The 20,143-nt window shown below is 50.9% G+C and overlaps 5 protein-coding genes across 5 annotated transcripts; 4 read left to right on the top strand and 1 right to left on the bottom strand.

Annotated features, from left to right (window-relative positions):
* Window positions 1-5,252: 5,252 nt before the first annotated feature.
* Window positions 5,253-6,826, top strand: B0T15DRAFT_577025 (uncharacterized protein; the record flags this gene model as incomplete). The annotated part of the gene is made up of 5 exons (XM_062871048.1): window positions 5,253-5,442; window positions 5,658-5,725; window positions 5,790-5,807; window positions 5,862-6,316; window positions 6,370-6,826. The coding sequence occupies 5 exons, from the start codon at window positions 5,253-5,255 to the stop codon at window positions 6,785-6,787; spliced, it is 1,149 nt and encodes a 382-aa protein (XP_062719528.1). The 3' UTR covers window positions 6,788-6,826.
* A 1,203-nt stretch (window positions 6,827-8,029) lies between these two features.
* B0T15DRAFT_513886 (uncharacterized protein) lies at window positions 8,030-8,889 on the bottom strand (the record flags this gene model as incomplete). The annotated part of the gene is made up of 2 exons (XM_062868075.1): window positions 8,030-8,733; window positions 8,793-8,889. 2 exons carry the CDS (start codon window positions 8,887-8,889, stop codon window positions 8,030-8,032), a joined length of 801 nt encoding a protein of 266 aa, XP_062719527.1.
* Window positions 8,890-12,569: 3,680 nt separating this feature from the next.
* On the top strand, window positions 12,570-14,026 carry B0T15DRAFT_283179 (nucleotide-diphospho-sugar transferase). Its single transcript, XM_062863608.1, has 2 exons — window positions 12,570-13,928; window positions 14,001-14,026. Exon 1 carries the CDS (start codon window positions 12,661-12,663, stop codon window positions 13,651-13,653), a length of 993 nt encoding a protein of 330 aa, XP_062719526.1. The 5' UTR covers window positions 12,570-12,660; the 3' UTR covers window positions 13,654-13,928; window positions 14,001-14,026.
* A 137-nt stretch (window positions 14,027-14,163) lies between these two features.
* B0T15DRAFT_541096 (uncharacterized protein) lies at window positions 14,164-14,646 on the top strand. Its single transcript, XM_062869833.1, has one exon. It carries the CDS (start codon window positions 14,368-14,370, stop codon window positions 14,590-14,592), a length of 225 nt encoding a protein of 74 aa, XP_062719525.1. The 5' UTR covers window positions 14,164-14,367; the 3' UTR covers window positions 14,593-14,646.
* A 3,766-nt stretch (window positions 14,647-18,412) lies between these two features.
* On the top strand, window positions 18,413-20,126 carry B0T15DRAFT_513884 (uncharacterized protein; the record flags this gene model as incomplete). Its single annotated transcript, XM_062868074.1, has 5 exons — window positions 18,413-18,579; window positions 18,671-18,974; window positions 19,051-19,290; window positions 19,469-19,562; window positions 19,930-20,126. The coding sequence occupies 5 exons, from the start codon at window positions 18,413-18,415 to the stop codon at window positions 20,124-20,126; spliced, it is 1,002 nt and encodes a 333-aa protein (XP_062719524.1).
* Between the last annotated feature and the right edge of the window lie 17 nt (window positions 20,127-20,143).

Below are 20,143 nucleotides of genomic sequence, written 5' to 3'. Positions count from 1 at the left end.
TATACTAGCTATCTTCTTGGGTGCTCAGTACTTCGATTCGATGAGCACCCAGGTGCTCATCGTGATATGCCCCTGATCACTCTGATCGCTTACATCCTGCAGAGTGCTCAGCGGTATTGGCACCTTAGCACCTTTGCCTGTCTCTGACTGGTCCGCCTAGTTGTCCAAATGATTGGCTCGGGACGCCCCCGCGTCCCCACATACGGCCGTCTGCCCTGCAGCCTGCCGTTGGTTAATTCGTGACACTAAGTCTATCTCAAATAGCATTAATATCCTGTGTTATAGATATATTATATTTTTTCTCCTTCTTTCTCTTTAGAAAATACTAATAAGATATCTAATTATATAAAGAAAATAAAATTAAAAATAAAACTAGAATCTAAAGTTAAACTTACTGTGATGGTAGAATGCACTGACCATGATGATGATATTATTTATATATATAATGATTCATCATACTAAGTGATGATTCATTATGCATGTTCTATTATATCATGCATGCAAGCTCAGACCTACTCGCATCCTGTATTTAAAGCCTACCTTGCAGTCTCGAGGATTTCTTTCCTCCTGCAAGTTCAATATTCTTACAATATAGTCAGTTTACCACTAGAGGCTTAACTCTAGCCTAAAACGACAGCCCTCATGACATCTAGGTTCTATTAATAGAATTCTTGTCACTTTTTCCGATAATTAAAATATACTTTTTCCGATAATTAAGATATATTACTAGCTCCTATAAGTTATCTTTTAACCTAAAGTCGAGCTATTTAATTAAGTACTCTAGCCTTTTATTAGCTATTTATAAGTTTAAGATTCCTTTAACATTCTATTCTTCTTTTCTATTCTCGGTTTCGATATTCTTTATAATCTAACGTACATTATCAGCGAGTCGTACATATTAGCGGGTTGTACACTTCTCTACACAACGCGCTACCTCTACACTTAACACTGATTTTCTCAATAACCCAATATACTCTCTACTTCAAAGGAAGCCAGAGTAATCTTGGCACTAGAGGCCCTTTAAAATGACGAAAATCTAAGCCTCCGAGCCGCAGCTAAGCTCTACAATGTACTAGCTATAACTCTCTCTAACCGACGCGCCGGCCGGCCTGCACGACGCGATCTTCTAGCCAACTCGCGTAAGCTCACCAATCTAGAAGAGAAGGTGATAGTTCAGTATGTGATTGAGCTATCTGCATGCGTATTCCTACCTAGACTAAGTGGTGTGGAAGATATGGCCAACCATCTGCTACGCGAACGCGGCGCGCCCTCTCTCGGTAAGCTCTAGGCGCATCGGTTTATTAAATGCCAGCTAGAGCTCTATATACGTTATGCCTGTTGATATAATTACTTGTCACGAATTAACCAACGGCAGGCTGCAGGGCAGACGGCCGTATGTGGGGACGTAGGGGCATCCTAAGCCAATCATTTGGACAATCAGGCGGACCAGTCAGAGACAGGTAAAGATGCTAAGGTGCTAATGTCGCTGAGCACTCTGCAGGACATAAGTGATCAGAGTGATCAGGGGCATATCACGATGAGCACCCCGGTGCTCATCCAAATCGAAGCATTGAGCACTTAAGGAGATAGCTAGTATATAGTCACTCGTTCTAGAGGACTCTGGGAGTTCTCCAGTAAGCAATACAAACAGTAGAGTAGCCCTACCTTACTGTGCAGACATTGCGACTAGCATTGTTGTGAACCTTTTAGCTTCACCGAGACCTATAGTCCGACCAGCAGATACCTTCGACCGGCGAATCCTTTCAGAGGCAAGACTGCCTGTGGTTTCGTCACATTACTAGAGGGCTAAGTGCGAGGATCTAAGGAATATTGGGGAGTGGTTTGCGCTTGTACGAAACACTAAGGCCAAGTATAGCATTGTAGATGACGATATCTATAACTTTGACGAAACTGGGTTTATAATGGGCATGATCTGCCTAGGCATAGTAGTTACAACCTCAGATGGCTTTGGTAGGGCTAAGCTGGCCTAGCTTGGCAACCGCAAATGGGCAATAGTAATCTAGGGAGTTAATCCTCTTGGCTGGGCCATCCCACCCTTTATCATGTTAGCTGCACAGTACCACCTCGCTAACTGGTATACCGAGTGCAACCTCCCAGCAGACTGGCATATTATAACTACCGACAACGGCTGGACTACTAATACGGCAGGCCTAGATTAGATCAAGCACTTCGACTTCTATATAGCACCTCGTACAAAGGGCAAAAAGCGGTTGTTAACCCTCGACGGCCACGAAAGCCACCACTCTACCGAATTCGAGCTCTACTACTAGGAGAATAACATCATCACGTTTTGCATACCTCTATATTCCTCCTACAAGCTCTAGCCACTCGATGTTGGCTGCTTTAGGCCGTTGAAATAGTCATACAGTCGCCAGATTAAGGACTTAATATGCGCACATATCAACTACATCAGCAAGCTCGAGTTCCTCTGCGGCTTTCGTAAGGCCTTCTTTACTTCTATGATAGAGAAGAACATATAGAGTGGCTTTATAGGGGCTGGCCTAGTACTATACGATCTAGAGAGGGTCCTTTCTACACTAGACGTAAAGCTTCGTACACCAATACCTCTAACCTCACGACCTAGCACTGTATAATCTTAGGTCTTTCAGATACCATACAACCCCCGAGAAGCCGAATCATAGTTAATACTTATCAAGACTCGCATTGCCAACCATCAAAACAGCTCTCCAACTTCAATATTAGGTGCTGTAGATCAACTTACTAAGGGTACGATGGCTATAATGCACTAGGTGGCCCTCCTTCGATTAGAGGTCTCTTCGCTCCGCAAGGCCAACGAGGCACTAAGCAAGTGCCGGAGAGCCAAAAGAACACGCGTACAGCTTAGAGGATCACTTGCTGTGTAGGAGGTACAGGAGGTTGCGGAAGCCTCAGATTCAGCTGTTTCTGATGTAATTATTGTTAGTTCCTAGTGTTGTTGTTTTGTAATTGAGGATATTGTTAGTAGTGTAGTGGAGAGTGTTCGACTCGCTTATATGTTCGGCTCGCTTATAATGCACGTTAATAAGACTAAAAGGTATAAAGGGATAAAGTAAGAGAAGAGGACGAGAAGTTGAATAAGGATAGCGGCTCATACTAAAGCAGTCCCTCCAAGATTAGGCTAGACATCTCGGAAGACAGTAAGACTGTCCCAGCTAATATTTACGTGCTCTATAATAATAAGGAGTACAACCGATACTCCTAGTGTCTTATCATTTATCCTACTAAGAAGGCTGGCGAATACTACCAAATAGGCATCTTTATATCGCGTGCTGGTAAAGTAGGAGGGATATATCTTTTCAAGTACCTGGAAGACCGAGTTATCAACATCATCTGAGTTCTGATTAGCTGCAAAATGGTAGATAGATCGGACTTTAGGGCGAGGTTTCCCTCTAGAACTTCTCGCCTCTTTAAGTCCTTATACATTCTACTGAGACGTCGCTACCAGTGTGCTCAGGATGCAATGCCTCCTGTGGTTCCGACAGTGAGTCCCAACACCCAATCCCGTCAACATACTAGGTTCAGTCCTTACAGCGTAGGCAGCGGGGCTGAGGCCCCAAATGATACAGAAGCCCTTTCCGTGGATGTCGCGGCTGAGCCTATAGAGCTTCGGGCCGAGTGTCGGGAGCGGAAAGTAGGTAGGCTCCACGAGGTCAGGCAGAGGTCAGCGAGACGAGCCCGGCACATCAGCTTGGCGGTGGAACCGCTTATACTCGTACCTCTCAAGGGCAGCCCTAATCTCGCCATGATGCACAGAATCCAGAACTAGGATGTGCTCAGACGTCTTACCAAAGTCCGAACCTGTCCAAGCCAGCTTGTCATTGAGACAAGCCATCTTCGAGTGATGGCCAACTACCCTGATTGGACCGAGGTCTCGACGGAGAACGCGGAGATGGCGGCGACTGTGGAATCACAAGACGCGGCCTGCCATTTGCATCCCCGAAATGCGGTTGCAGCAAATCGAGAGTCTGGTAGTACAATAGAAATTATATCTTGGCTGTACTGTGACTTTAGCTGCTTTTCAGTTTAGGGGCTGTAAAGTATCATGCTAGGATTGTTTTCCCCGGAATAGGTATACAGGGCTACAACGGCGATCTTCATTAGACTCCGGCACCCGGAGAGTCACTCTCCTAGTTTAGACATGGCTGTTATTACATGCCCTCACCTCCTCATCTTGTTTGATCAAGGGCAATGCGCTGAGCGTGTTATAGCAACAACGAACGTTGCCGCTCGAAGCAGTACAAATGACGCACGGGAAGCTGATCACTACCTAAGTTATATCTACGCTATTAAGTAGCAGATCGCAATATTGGCCTATAGGATCGCCGTGAGCGAATCCGCTACGCATTTGAAGTGAGTTTAGGCCTGTCGATCCTGGTCTTGGCAGCACTCCTCTCCGCTCCAATTTGCTTTCTCTGGCGCTAATATGGAGGGGTAGTGCACACCACACCTCGTCTTAACATCAATCGCCGGGGAGGCGCTCCGTTCCACCGGGTCGGTTCCCTCCATACGGGGCATCAACGGCGGCCTCCTGTTGGAAACCAACAGTCAGACACCGCGATGAATTTGGCTGAACAGGGTAAGGTAGGCTAGTTGTGCTCGGTTACAACGCAACAGTCAGAGGGAACGAGTATGCAGTGATACAGAGCAAGACTGATCAATCCACGCGAGCAGTAACTAGATGTGTTGTCTCTTGGTGTTCTCTGTGTTAATAGGCATCGGCCCAGGTGCCCAGTAATATAGCCCCAATGTGTGAAATCTCTGCGAGTAAGTCCCTGTTTTAGCTCTGGCATGTTCGACAGAGCCATCCATGCCCAAGGCGCCAAGTGCCCACTTAAGTATGGAGCACTGGCGCTCTAGTTGTCTATGCGCGCCATGTCAGGGTCATTTAGCCCGCCCAGAGCCTTTTGCCACTGGGAAAAGGAAAACTGTGGCTGGCAGAAAACCCGCTTTCAGAAGAGAGATGAGACCAGAGTGGCGTAGTCTTCGAGTCATAGTTCGGGGGCAGGAAAGCCACCAACCTTGCTCAGACGTCGACATATCATTTGCTGTTGCGTTCCGGTGATATCGCGCGAGACTTATCTGAGCAATCTGGCTCCTCCAAAGCGTGTTTCATCCATTGCCTGATCATTGCCTGCTGTCTCGATGGGATATTCTATTATCGCGAGAGTACGCCCGAGATATTATCTCGTTTGGCAGAATTGCTCATCATCCCTTTTCTTACTCTTTACATAATGTCTTCTCTGGACCATTTAGATTCGCGGACACCGCTACACAGGGCCACCCCCGACCCCAAGAATTCTGACACAATGTTACGGATCATTAACATTGTAACGGCATCGCTCTGCTCGATAGTGGTGTGTTTCTGTGCAGGCCTCAAGCTATATGCGCGATACCGGCTCAGGCCCTTTTGTCTGGATGACTGTAAGTGCAAGGAATGACAAAGACGGGAAGGCTACAAGACTGATTCTCAATAGGGCTTTGCCTGGTTGGATGCGTATGAAGTTTAAGCGCTCAGAGGTTTTCCCGACGCTGACAACCTTCAGATTCTTGCTATTGGTTACTTTGCCATAGCCCTTACGAGTACAGCCTCCCCTCGCCAGCCCCATAGTGATGGAAGACTCTAACTGTCTTGGAAGTTTCCAAGTACGGCGGCGGCATCCATAAATGGGACGTTCCAACGGAGGACATTATGCCTTTCTTGCAGGTCAGTACACCATTATAAACTGGAAGTGGGCCTTGCCAGGGACTGACACGGGGTCTAAAAACAGTGCGTGTATGCTATGATGGTGAGCATACAGACTGCCTGGTCAGCTTGCCCCCTCTGATCTCGTATAAAACAGGTCGTGTACGGTCCATGTGCCGTCTCCATTAAGGCATCCATTCTTCTCTTTGTCACTCGCATTTTCAAACCTCTGGAAAGGATGGTGCTCGTCATCAACATCTTTCTCGTGATGATGTTTTGCTACTATTTCATCTTGTTGTTCATCAAGGCCTTTATTTGTCGGCCTATCGAGCACTTCTGGAACCCGAATGTGGATGGCACATGCTTCAATCTGCGCTCGCTGATTCTCGCAGACGCAGCTATTAGCGTCGTCAGCGATATTGCTATTCTACTTATTCCGTTCCTGATGACAGGTTTCTTGCAGTTGCCACTGAAGCGGCGGCTCCGGGTCGGCGCAATTCTTGGCGCAGGCGGTATCGCGTGTATATGCAGTGTGATCAGACTAGCGGATATTGTGAAGAACGGACAGAGTCACGACATAACCTATGTGTTTGCGAAGATCAATCTCTGGGGGTATTTGCAATATACTTACTCTTCTTGGCGTCATTTACTAACGACACCTGCAGTCTTGCCGAGGTTACAATTGGTGTCATATGCGCCTCCCTACCGGTTCTTCCAGCGCTCCTCAGACGCAAAGGCACAAACTCCTCAGGCAGAACACCATACGCGTTCGGCTCAAGCTCGGATAGGATTGAAATGCAACGAAGCAGGCGTGGCATGCCGACTACTAAGTCCCGAAAGCCACTTCCAGGCAACGCATCTGATGAGAATGTCCTCATTACGGACCGGAATTATTGTGCGGGAAACGTGGAAACATCCATTCACGGCAACGACTCGGGAGTTTTTCCATGTTCCTCCGTGGAGGACCAGGGTATTATGAAGATCGTGGAAATTAAACAGACAATGAGTCACGACCTAACCGCACCCGAAGCCAGCCATTCGCAATCAGGGACCTTGGACGGTCGGATCGCCGAAATACCGTGACGCTCGGTGTGACTGACAGCTCAACATTTAGCTGACGCGACGGTTACTCGGCAGAACAAGCGGCTTGTGTATATAGTTCGCCTGGTCCCGAAGTGAAAGAGCACGGTGGAAGTGTTAGGGGCTAGAACAAGGGACAGGCTATACAAAGAACTTGCATGCTTGACTTACACAGTTAACGTCACAAACAAGCCAAACCTGTTGAATATTGCCATACCATTCTGCTTCGTTCCTCAAGGCTCTTTAGGCACACCGCTTGCGGTTTGCGTCTCCTGTTAAGGACGACAGGAATTTCAGATCGACGACAGCATCTCTGGCGCAGAAGAGCCCACATTTGCTGGTCGTTTTCCGACCAGGAAGTCTGGGTCCTATATGAAAGATCTCTGCACGTAACGCGCTAGCCTCGCAAGCCTGTATGCCCCCCGTAGTTGGTCTGTCCTACTCCTTCTTTATCGTCGACCCCCATCCTCTTCTTCAAAGGGCACAGGCAGCAGACAGTGCAGCCGCCTTGCGAGTTCGCCATACACCTCATTCTCCTGGATCTGCAGTACCCGTTTCACTATCATCAACCAGTACTTAGTCTCAGAGCCGTCTTATAGCTATGTAATTATGACGAACTATAACAACTGTCCGGAACTTATATGACATTAAGACTTCGTAGAGAAGGACCCCTAAACAGTCTTTATCCCGTGCTATACGCTCCCTTATAAACGCATCAAGCATCCGGCTATCAATAGAACAAATATACCAACGAACAATTTCTTTAGTTGTAGGAAGATTCTCGAACCCTCTATAAATGGCTGCTCCCTTGCTTAGAGAGCCAGTAACCTTCCTTAAACTACTAACAATAAAGTCCCTAGTAAACCCCCCAATCTCTATGGTATATGGATACCAATTCACCTACTGCCCATCATATATCGCCAAGGTTCTTCTAAGTCATCAAAGTGATAACTCGGCTAATACCTCCAACGTCTTGTACGCTAACATATAGATCTATAGCATAGATCTCATAACGTGCATTATACATGACTAAGCAATAGCCTGTGCCATGGTACGGTGGGTTCCACCGTCACACTAAGTAGGTCGAATATAACCTAGTATATCTTTTTAACTTCTTAGTCGAAGGCGATCCATTGTACAAATGCGAGGGAGCTCAAGATCCATGACAAGGTCCTAGGCCAATGCTTGGTCGCAGCAGCGCAGGAGTAGGGATGGTACTGCACCACCATAGCGCTCCTCCAGAGCTTACCACCCAGCCGATAGTCCGGGGGGGAGCTTGTAGGCGCGTCCGACGACGTAGCTGGCAAACGACACCCACCACCAGGCAAAGGAGCATAAATTATAGCCATGGCAGTCGTACCACGCCACATCGCCAAGTGCCCTGCATGCCCTCTCCTTGCCCCTGCGCCGCTCCAGCGATTCGTAGCCCCAGACGGCTGTGAAGAGCGTGACGGTGATGGAGCACCAGGTGGAGAGACTCGTTGCTCCGAAGGCCGCGCCGCGTGGTATAGAAGGCACTACCGTGAAGGTAGAGTCGAGGCAGCTTACTGCCTCGCACCAGTCGTAGACCACGGGCTGGCCGCCTGGTGTTCGGGTCCGGTTCTTGCTGACAAAGTAGTAGTTGGTAACATCGTTGAACTCGCTGGCCATGCCCCTCCTGTTGTCCCACGCCGGGCTCAGCAAATTTGCTAGTACGTCGGGGCACGTCGCAGGGTCGGTTGGCGGCTCTCTGGCACGACATTCTTGGAAGCCGCTGTTCTTGTTCAAGGCGAAGTCGGCGCTGGCTACGTCTAGACCCAACTTGCTTCCGTCAGCAAGAAATTTGACTATTACGCCGATGGCAACGCCGGTGAAGCCAAGACATGCTAGCAAACCGAGCCATGTCATGCACCGGAAGAACCTGCGGTCGTCATGCGCCGACGGTAGGATGCATTCAGGGTCGTGATCTCCTGGAAGAACATTAATTATCGAACAATTCCCTGCATAATGAACAACCGGGGCTTCTCACGCTCCTGCTGAGGCTCTTCTAGTTCGTGCTCCTCCAGCAGGTCGTACACGAGCCTGGTTCTCGATCGTCTCATTTGCTGGAGAGAGTGTCGTGGCATGGTCTAACGGGGCTGAACACTTGGGGTTCTCCACGCCTTTCAAGCCGTGCGTTGATAATACCAACAAAGAATGAGCTAAGGCCTCGACAAGGGATTGGGGTGCACAATGGCGGACGTCCTTTGAAGATGAGGAAAATCAGAAAGCCTACCTCGTGCAAACCTCAATCCCCTAGCCCTTGATCACTGGCTGGAATAAAATCGATTTCAGCTGCTCAGCCTTGGACCTACCAAGGCAGGTTGACGCCAGGCTTGCATACTCGCCGACCTCCAGGCACTGCGCCGTTTAACACAGAGTAGAAAGGCGCTTCTGCACCCTCGATCATTGGCCTCCCAGACAGGCTGTTTCAAGCTAGCCGCAGTATGGCTCTCAACGCCGAGCTGCCCAAGCACGAGTTGTCTCGTACGCTTCCGGTTCGACAAGTTGCTAAGCTCCAACTGACCAAGTCAGTTCTAGGGGAGTCATTCACCCCAGGCTCTCACCATGCTTGACATGTCCAAGCAGATTTGGTGGACATGTGGGAAGGAATTTGGCCGCTTACTTCCAAGATGAATCTTGTGATACGGACACTGATTAACGTTATGAGGTTGAAGGACCAATACTTTTGATAATACCCTCAAGATACTCAAAGTGGTTTGTGACAGATAACTCAAATAGGTAATGTTCAAGAGCGTCCTTGCCTGCCTGCATGTCACGGAGGAGGGAACGGACACCTGTATACGGGATGAGACCCATACGATCGGCCCCAGTTTCGGTCTGACAACCCCGTGAACGTGAAAGCGGCCGACAGCCGCTGATTGCACCATCGAAAAAGTGGGTTGTCCAGGTTGTGAACTATCCCGCACGGCTAGTTGGCAACGCAGCTGCTGCGCCTTATAGTCTGCCAAGACGTACAAAGGATGGTCGTAAACGCGTTTGGTTGGCTAAGAATAAGTTTGCAAACGCGTTGGTGGAACTTGCGATCCCAAGGCAAAATCTCGCCTTTCGCAAGCCAGCAATTGATGACTCAGCAGGCTCGGGCCAGCACTCGCCCGAAGTTCTGCCGGTCGAGAAACGCGTTCGCGTTCCCGGACCGGGGCCGCCTCCGTAACGGCTCCAAACAGCGCCGGTGGAAGTCGTCGCTTATTCTACTTCGTTCACACCCATCAAAGTCCTCCAATGCACGCCCCGCACATTCGCGATAGCAGTACGGACGTCGCTACCAAAAGAAAATGCTCACCGCCTTCAGTGCCAAGAACGCCACCACTGTAAACCACTTTTAAGGCGGTAAATTACCTCCTTCCCCTATCCTCCTGCATCTGCTAGTTACTGGTTATTCAGTACTGGGCCCGGGTGCCAGAACCACATCTTGACGGCGGTTCTTTGACCTCCCTTCTGCGTATTCGTTCCCGCCTTTCAAGCGAATGACCTCCTGGATATGATGCGGGATCCTCTCAATCCAACGTTGTATCCTCCACTGCTCTAGATCATCCCATGCCTGCTTCCATACTATCTCTGCTTGGCTCTTGCTCTTTGGGGCTCCCTTCTTTGTCGTCTCCCGCTTTAGATGCGGCCAACACGGCTCGATCATATTAAGATCAGGCGAGTTGGGGCACCAAAGTAGTCTTAATACTTCAGCCGCTGAGAAGACTGTAGCTTGTGCGTGGTGGGCGTGAGACGGTGCAAGGTCTTCCTGAACAAGAGCATCCGGACCACATTGCTTAGCGTACGGAATAAGCTTCTTCATCAGGATCTCCGTTTGGTAGCGATACCAATTAACGCCAGAGCCTTCTCGTCGTATAAGCTTGCCGTGCTTTGCATCCCACCTCCATTAAGGAGCTCGCCCGCCTTGATTCCGCAGTTTCAAACGCCTTATACCAGTCTCTAGCTCCCATTGCTCGCAGAGGATAGGTTCCAGCTTCGTATTCAGCTCCTTAAGGTCCTTCTCGGCCGCCTTCCTCTCTTGCGGGGTCTCTGGATGCCAGATATGACATGGCCCCTTTGAATCGTATAAGAAACAGCCCCAGAACTAGAACTCGGTGTATCCCTTCCATCGCTCGCGAATGCAAGACTTAATAAACTTCTCCTCAGGGGTCCTCCAAACTCGGTAGCCACCACGACGGTGATTCAAGACGACAGATGTCTCGTCGGACCAGATAACCCGCTTCCAATCTTCAAGAGTCCAGTGCTGATAGCGAAGATAGAACTCAAGGCGATCCTTCTTCATCTTCTCCGTCAGACCAGGCTTGCGTATTGGCTTTGTCTTCTTCATCCCAGCGGCGCGGAGGATACGCCAGATAGTCATCGGCGAGATAGTATTACCTAGCTCTACGGAGATATAAGCGCAGGTCATCTCACGACCAAACCGGTCCTGGCGAACCTTCTCAAGAACCGCATCCATTTTATCACCTTGCTTCGAGGGACGGCCAGTCTTTGGAGCATCGCGGACGTGTTCGTCGAGGATAATAGGGCGGGAGCTATTTGGATCGAAGCCGCGTTCAAGAGCTCTGTTAGCGAGGTTGTTGAGAGCGCGGGCCTTGACGCCGGTAATCGCTTCAATCTGCTTATTATCGAGCTGAACAATAAGCTTGAGAGTAAGCGCTTGAGCGCGCGTAGCGATATCGTAGTAAACCATAGTAAGAAGGTTCGTTGAAGGAGGATGCTGATGGAAAAGGACGTACGACTGCGGGGAAGGACCAAATACAGCTGTTGTAAATACCGGCTAATTCTGCCGGTTGTTTTTTAAAGCGGTGAGCATTTTCTTTTGGTAGCGACATCCGTACTGTAAATTCATTGCCCTAGGTGTCCCACACCGCTACTGCTACACCTACCCTCGTTCCCACCTGCCCCACTCTAGCGCCTCCCCCAAAACACGTTATAGCTAGTCCCTGCAGCGGCGCCCGCCCGGCCCTGCATACGGTCCCGGATGCTGAACCCCCGCTCGAGATCATCCAGCACGTCCCTATTGCGTCGCAATGCAGGCAGCAAGAATCGCACACGCTTTGGTGTAGATCGCTCTGGCTCGAAATAGCGACCCTGCGCGCGCGGCGCTGCTTCACGTTCCCGCTTCGCGTTCGCGGCAGTCCCAATAGCAATAGCATATATACGCCCTTCTTCACACCGTACCTTTGTCTTTCCATTTGGCATAAATTAGTCAGATCAAAGGCACAGATCCTATCATCCCTCTTCCATTCTGGGCTGGTGAAACGAAAAGATTACTCACCATTATGGCCAAAGACAAGTACAAGCATCTTCGAATCAAGGAGGTACTCAGACCCCTCTTTGATTATGAAATTTCACACCTGGAAAAACAGTCAAAGGCCAACCTATTTCGGGTGTTGCATGCAAGCGGGGGACCCCGTAGACCGAGTGCGGAGAAATTTGGCAGTGTTGGAACCACTGCGCGGTTTCGGTCGACGCCCATGTCACGATCTTGATGGCCAAAATTTGCGATCTCTTCAAGTGTGTTCTTTTCCATTGTTGTGGAAGAACTGCCCAATTGGGCGACATCGGGCACCTTCAAAAGGGTCAGGGGCACCTCGAGCCAATTTCGGCTGTTCGAGCCTCCCAGGCCGCTCGGCAGGTTCCGACAGGCAGATCTCGACGATATAGGCGAAGTTCCCGGTTCCGCGCAAATTAACGTGGATTATCCACATCCATTGTATGTGTGTGTGTAAGGTTGTGTTCGGGGAACTCGGATGGCACCTCGCCGGCCTAATTTTCACGTGACAGCCTGGAGGCTGCAGAGCAGATTTTAGTTTTCAAGTTATCTCTACTCATACGTTACTCCTTCTATGACCTATGGTTATTCTACATTCACAATGCTGCCCCACGCCTATTACCGATACTTTCTGTGGATAGCCATCGCCGCCACCTTCTTTCTCCTCGCTTCTGAGTTTGCTTCTCTGCAATCCCGACAGCAAAGGCCAGCAGCAGAATCAGCGGAAACCCCTGTCGGAAGCATCCACCCACCAGCCTCCGAAATCCCCATCCCGCGGCAGATATGGCAGATATTCTTCGCCCCGCCAGGCGTCAAGACGCTTAACAAAGGCAGTACATATGCTTCCGACTGGGTGTCGATGGCCCCAGGCTACGGGTACGCACTGTTGGGCAACGAGGAGGCCACCGCGTTCGTCGACGGCAGCTTTGCATCCCGTCCCGAGATTGCCACCACATTCCATGCACTGAAGAACCCGGCGCTCAAATCCGACTTTCTCCGCTACCTCCTACTATGGCACCGCGGAGGGACCTACAGCGACATGGACACACGACCCCTCGTTCCGGTAGAGGACTGGCTCCCTGCGGAGAAGCGGCGCGAGATCGGCCTTATTGTCGGGCTGGAGTGGGATGCAGTACGGGACGGCCACTACGCGGACTGGACGCGCGACGTACAGTTCTGCCAGTGGACGATCGCGGCGGCGCCCAACCATCCCGTCCTGGCCAGGATCGTCAACCATACTATAGCCGCGCTAAGCTACGTGGCGTTGCAGCAGGGCAGGACGCTGGACCAGGCCGATTTCTCGGACTTCCAGATCCTAAACTCCACCGGTCCTTTAGCGTGGACTGACGTCGTGTTCGAGTCGATCAGGGAGCGCGACCCGCAGGTCTCGGGCGTCAGCGACTTCCTCGGACTCCGGTCGCCGAGATACATTGGTGACATTGTCGTGCTGCCGGTCGAGAGCTTTCGGGCCGAGTTCGCGGACGAATGGGGTCTTAATAGCTGGCGCAAGAATCGCAGGGCGCTTGTACGACATTATTACAATGGCGGGTGGAAAACTCATGATTAGAGCGGGATTTATGATTGCAACCGACATTGACAGATTCCGACTGATAAACTTGTAGTCACGCTAGGCTATTGGTACTAGTCCGTGTAAAGCACACTAGTGACTAGCGGGGATGGGCCGTCTTGATAAGGGATTTAGAGACATGTACTAAAATCCTCAATGCACAGACAATAGATGCAGTGTTCCAGTTATGCTACCTAATATCCTGGTTATCCCACAGCATCATATCAGGCTAGTAGTATGAGAAAACACCGCTAGTGGAGATGAGCCGGCTGGGGGTAAGTGTTTCTTTTTCGATTCACGGGGAAGACATGGTTATAGTGTTCCTGCTTTGCTAACTACATACCCAGTCGGTAGCTAACTTGCAAATAGTACCCCGCGACCAACACACTATGGTCCATCCAGTATCACCTCCGGCTCACCAGGTGTTCAGCATGTTCTTCAGCATGTTCGACAGAGTCGACTTCTCCGCCGAGCTGACGCTCAATCCGTACGGGTACTTGACAGCCACCCAGCTCCTGGAATTTGTGCAGTAGAACGACGTGAGGGAAGGCTTCCGCGTATCCGGGGACTTGTCGCCCTTCGCCTGGTTGAGAGTAAGTCTAGCATACAACGGTGGTTTGAGCAACGAAGATTGGCTTACGTTGGCTGAGATACGCGTGAGTGTTGAAGCCGTTCGCGACCGTTGCGAAGCTCTCGGAAGGAAACGAGCTGACGATGGCGAGCGCCTTTCGTGCGCTTTATCCCCTGCTCAACCGCTTGAAGGGCGACTTTGTTCGCTTTAGCGCTGGCCAGACAGTAGAGAAGGGCGTTAATATTACGGTAGTTAACAACAACGGCTTGATACCCGTCTACTCTATAGCTATTAATGGCTACCTTAATACGGTTAAGTTTCTAGTTAACAATGGTGTAGATATTACAGTAGCTAATAACAACAGCTAGATACCCGTTATCGCTACTTTTTCTAAAGGCTATCTTAAAGTGGTGGAGTTCCTAGTCGAAAACGGTGCCAATATCACAGTGGCTAATAATAACGGCTTGACACCCGTTAACGCTGCTTTATCTAAAAGCCATCTTAAAGTGGTCGAGTTCCTGGTCGAGAAGGGTGCCGATATCACGGTGGCCAATAATAATAGCTTGATACCTGTCAACGCTGCTTTATCCAACGGTCACCTCGAGGTGGTCAAATTCCTAGTCGGTAAAGGCGCCGACGTGAATGTGCCCGACAACGCTGGATGGACACCAATATTTACCGCTGCCAGCCGTGGGCATCTCGAAATCGTCCAAAAACTCATACCAGGCAGTGATCCTATCTAGACAGACCATCTTGGTCGTTCGGCGCTGTTCTTGTCGGCCAGGTTCGGACAAGCTCATGTGGTTCAGCATCTTCTATCTAACCAACGCGTCGCACCATCTAATATTGACTGGTGCGGCTCTACGCCTTTCTACGTTGCTGGGGCAAACGGTCATTTTCGCGTCGTCGAGCATCTCATCGCCCTTGACCCGTCCTCGCCTGACCATACCTACATTGACAGGAACCTCATATGGTGGGCTTGACGTGGCAGCAATCAGAACGTCATCCAACTTCTGCTGCGTCACCCAAATCAGCCCTCTGATTCTGTGAATAGCTACATCCCGTGCGACGTTTTTTTATTCAATCCATTGTTGGCTTGGTGCGATGCATGTACCCTTTGCATTCCAAATAGGTCGTATCATGTTTGCGAAGATTGTGGCTATTTAGCTTTGTGTGGCAATTGCTTCTAGAGAGGAATCAGATACCAGAAGTTAGGCCATATTATGCTAGTTAAAGATCTCTAAAAACGGCTCGAGGGAGCCAAACTTGTACGAGGATGTCTAGTCTTGAGTTGATCCCGATATAGCTATGGCTATACAGAACCACTCGAGAGGTAAATACTGGACGTGCTCGAACGTGAATGTTTTATGAAGAGTGGGTATCGACGCGGCTATTGACTCGTCGTGTGATGATCTGGGATGCGACAAGGATGAGCTTGTGGCAAGATTTTCTTGATAAGAAGCTGCAGTTGGAGAGTAAGGTCAGCTTTGCATCGCAGGTGCGTGTACTTCATGATGGAGCTGTGGCAGCGGGCGACCGACAGGCGCCAGGGCTTGTTAGCCTGGTGTTACTAGCGAAGATCGCCGTTCTCGTGGACTACTACGAATGTTACAAGGCGACTCTAGCACGACCCGCCGGTAAGTCGGGCCCGCCCATCGACATAATCCAGCACCGCCCGGCCAGCCAACCACGAGCGGGACTTGACGATGGGCGCCCGGATCTTGTCCGGCAGATTCATATCCTCGCCAGACGCCCGTGCCGAAGTGTCCAAACGAGTACCGGCGTGCCACAGCTCGAAACCCTTCATACCCGCGCTGATGCACAACTACACTGGTGTTTGCACACTCATCGCCGCGAGCCGACACAGCTTGGATTGCGAATGGAGCCAAGTACGAATACGTCCGTCCAACCCTGCGCCTGCGCCTGCGAGCAAAGATTGCGACGAGTTGCGTCTAGGAGAAGGGGTCGCTGGCCACTGCAGCCATCAGAGCACTTTTAGCGGGGTGCATGACCGACACTGCCCTGGATCCAGCAACTAATCCAAAGCTCCCAAGCATAGTAAACAAAGGAAATTAGGTGGGACAACGCAAATGGTCCTCTACCGAGTCATGAAGATCATTGGTCAGCTGATAGTGGCCCTCACAAACCAGCTCTGAAAGTTCGGGCATACAGTAATGGGCCTACTTGGATTTGGACATGCGCATCTTCGTGAAACATTATGTCAGGCTTGAGGCGAACGTTATCGTAAGCTCTCTTCTTAGGATGCAATATTCTCTCGGTTTCTAGGCCGGGTGTAGACGTGCCATGGCTTATCGTCGTCTATGGATGTGGAGAAGGGGCCGCTGGGCATTCGGAATCGTCGCGCGACCCGTTCGGTCATGCCTCTTGTATAGCGGCTTCGCAGTGCAGCTCGGGACTTGCAGGCTGGGTGAGAGCATGAATTCTCAGGGTCCCAGAAACCTAGTTGAAGAGTCTTTGCCCTCCATTTCACTATGCCCCTGGGTGTATCTTCTCGCGTTACCGGTCTATCCATGCTCCTCGGAGGGAGTGGATGGCCACGTCGGGGTCTGTGAAGAATGTATGTGCAGGTTAGGAACCGAGAGAGATGGCTATCGCGATGAGGGTGGTTGGGTTGGTCGTACCATCGAGTGGTGGCCGTGGCAGGCAGTCCCCTTGTCGCGCCTTGTTTGCCACCGCCCTGGAGGCGCACCAGATCCCAGCCCAACGCCTTTTGTCTTGGGTTCCTTCGGCGAGACCGGCAAGAGGTCCTACCCACACTCCTTTCTTTCCCGAAGCCCTGACCATACGCTGGAATAGTCGGTCGCGGGTTAAACAGCTCGGTCGGTCTCCAGGCCGAATCTCACCAATGATTGGCGGGAACACGTCGCCAACTATATAATATATATCGGCGAGGTAATTGTCAGGTAGAATACATTACAAGTCCGCCTGAATAGCCCCTTGGGTGGATATTTTAGGAAGCCCGTAAGTGGTGCGTTCAGGTGCGGCGTATTGGTTGGACGCGACCAAGGCCCCCTCTCGCCCCTACCGACCGCTTAGCTAGGGAACGGCATCCTAACAAGCTACGGTCTGCCTTATTATTGCTCTATAGCTACGTTGATGTACGACTATGCCGTTGTTAGGCCGTTATACTTGTTGCTAGCATATGATATAGACCGGCAATCCGCCTTCGGGCACTGTCGGTACCGTAAGTGCTCGTGAACCTTAAGAGTAGCGTATATACTTGCTGCTAGTTCTACTCCTAGCTCGTATAGTTTTATTACGGTGGTCGAGGTTTTCCCTCTACTATAAGTAGTAGGGTAGGCTAGGTTAGGCCGTACAGATAACGAGCACGTCTAATTCGACGTTGATTAGCTCGGCTAGGTTGACGAGCATTAGATAAGGACGCTAGGTCGCTAAGTCTACGTTGTAATATTCTCGCTCCTTCTATAGTAGCCCTAGTGTTAGCGGTCGGTAAACTAGGCCGACGAGGCCGGTAGGCCACCCGCTAGTCGAGTAGGCGGTCGAGGGCATAAATACAAAAGCGGTTATTAGCTAGCCAAGTAGGAGGTTATAAACGCGTTTGGTTGGCTAGAAGCAGGATCTACAACGCGTTAGGGGAGCTCGTTACCAAAAGGCGATAGTAGGTTTATACTAGAGTATAGATTGGAAAACGGCTGTGACAAATGGAGTTATAAAAACTAAGCACGAGCACGTTCTCTACTGTTTCAATCATCAGAAACGGTTCCGTTACGTGACCTAGGCTCTACTAAGTTATCAAGTCGACGCCGATTGAAAATGAACTACTCGGTTCAGATCCGCGTTTTCGACCTCCCTATAATAGCGACATCTTCTTGTCTTCGTTATTGTTCAAAGGGGGTGGTTTCTTGTCCTTAGAGCGACTATTTTCGGACCCTTTTGAGCGGATAGAGAAGATTTATATGCAAAACACCCAATTAATCTACAGTGGTCTCTCTACCAGTCAATTGCCCCTCTTCATGATTGTTGAGTTCCAGATCCTTAAATTGAGGAGGCTGGGGGTATGGGCCTTCCGTACCACCAGACAACTGATTGGGTTAGCAGCCACCGACAACAGCTGTCTGACACCGCAGCGTTGCTGACGCACGTCGTGGTTCTAGACGCGCCTACCGGGGACCTGGCGCGTGTGGCCCTGCCGGACCCTATACATACATGGTGCTGCGGCCCGAAAAGAGGGTAGGAGGGTGGTCTCTGACTGCGCTCACCGGCCTCCCGGCGCGGTCGAGGCGCGTCGTGTTGCCCATTGCGGCCTGGCCCGTGTTCAAACACTCGCCACAATCTAAACGGGTGCAACTCGTCGCTGGCAAGTCTCCCCACCTGTAGCATAGGCTACCTTAGGTACGTTGTTATACTGGCCGCAAGCTCCCGGCCTGCAATGTATCGCAATAAGTTGTGCTATACACCTCGCAGATGTGCCTCAGGCAATCCCATTCAACCCCTTAGGGGTTTGGCTGGCCACATAGATCCCTTCACTTTCACAGCTCCTGCACCCCATCCCGCATCCAGTCCCGCACTCAGTCCCGCACACGAATTCCGCGGTCGTTCACGCACATGGTCGCCAACTCGCGCTGTACTCCACCTCCATCTGGCCCCACACCACCTCAACCCTAGCATCTCCCACCTCGGCCTCATTGGTCACTTCAACCTCCTCTCTGTCGGCCCCCACTTCCTCCGAGATATGAATGAGCCTGCTTTCCGGGCAATACCGCGGGAGGTGTTGGTTGCGACGGGGAAGGCGCAGTTGGCTCAAAGGGGTAAACCGTAAAACGCGACTGCGTGGAAATGAGAAGGGTGTGGAGGGAGTGAGCAGGCTTGCTAAGATCACCCCCGACCACCTGAATTGGGAAAAGGACTGGGAGTCAATCGAGAAGCTCGTGGAGCCAATTCTCCAGAAGCACCAGGCGAAGTACGAGCAGCTGGAGCAGTCGGGTTCGACACATCGGGATAAGCATCTAGCGAACCGCGATGCAACGCGGGGCCGCACCACCCTCAAGTTGCTGCAGGAGAGAGAGCTACACTCGTACCAGCTGGTAGGCAAGGACTACATCACTCCCAAACTCACTCACTACGAGTAGCTACCCAAGATGGATCTCGACATCAAGCCGTCCGAGTGGCTACGCCACCGGCGACACGAGGTCTTGATAGAGCGAAGCGATAAGTTCCACTTAGCTTCCTGGCTCGAGAACGCGTACTACGACTGCAAGCTAGAGCAGCTCCGAGCCCGGAAGGGCTTCGCCCGGCATTGCCCACCTACTGGCGTACGCGATAGAGAAGGACGCGTCGGCTGGCCCCAGGAGCAGCAGTAGGAAGTCGGCGCCGCGGTCGTCCTAGTCCACGCCACCATCGACGCCAAGAGCCAAGCGTTATTATTCCCGCTTGACAATTCTATAGATGGCCGTACAATGTCTGTCTTAGGTCTCCTGGTACTGACCCTCGCCTTTCTAGCAGCTTCCGCGATTGCGCAGCTTCGATTGAATGTTACTGCGATCGGTGCGGAAAACGGAATCTCAACTCTAGAGTGCCGGGAGCTTGATTCTCCCTTCTACATGTCTCGCGACTCGACTGCGGTTAGAGCCAAGGTTGCTCACCTCGGCAACGTATCTTCCTTATCTTAGTCCGTCGTTCCTTCTAGACATTACGTTGGCCCATATAACGCCCCTTATAATCAGCAAGTCCGCGTCCCTTTGACGATGTGCGGCAAGAGCTCGACGACATTATCTCGGTTCGTATCGAAGATGAAGTGTACACAGCGCAGCAGAACCTCGAGGACCACGTCCGGGACGCCATCATGGAGGCGACGGACCAGGTCGAGGAGAAGGTTGTGGAGCGGCTAAGCTCCGCCAGTGTTTGCATCTTGTTTGGATAAGTACTAGTACTAGCCAT

Source organism: Chaetomium strumarium (genome assembly GCF_033439665.1).
Source record: "Chaetomium strumarium strain CBS 333.67 chromosome Unknown B0T15scaffold_6, whole genome shotgun sequence".
Classification (NCBI taxonomy): domain Eukaryota; kingdom Fungi; phylum Ascomycota; class Sordariomycetes; order Sordariales; family Chaetomiaceae; genus Chaetomium; species Chaetomium strumarium.
Note: the sequence above shows the minus strand (reverse complement) of the source record. Positions and strands in the feature narration are given on the sequence as shown.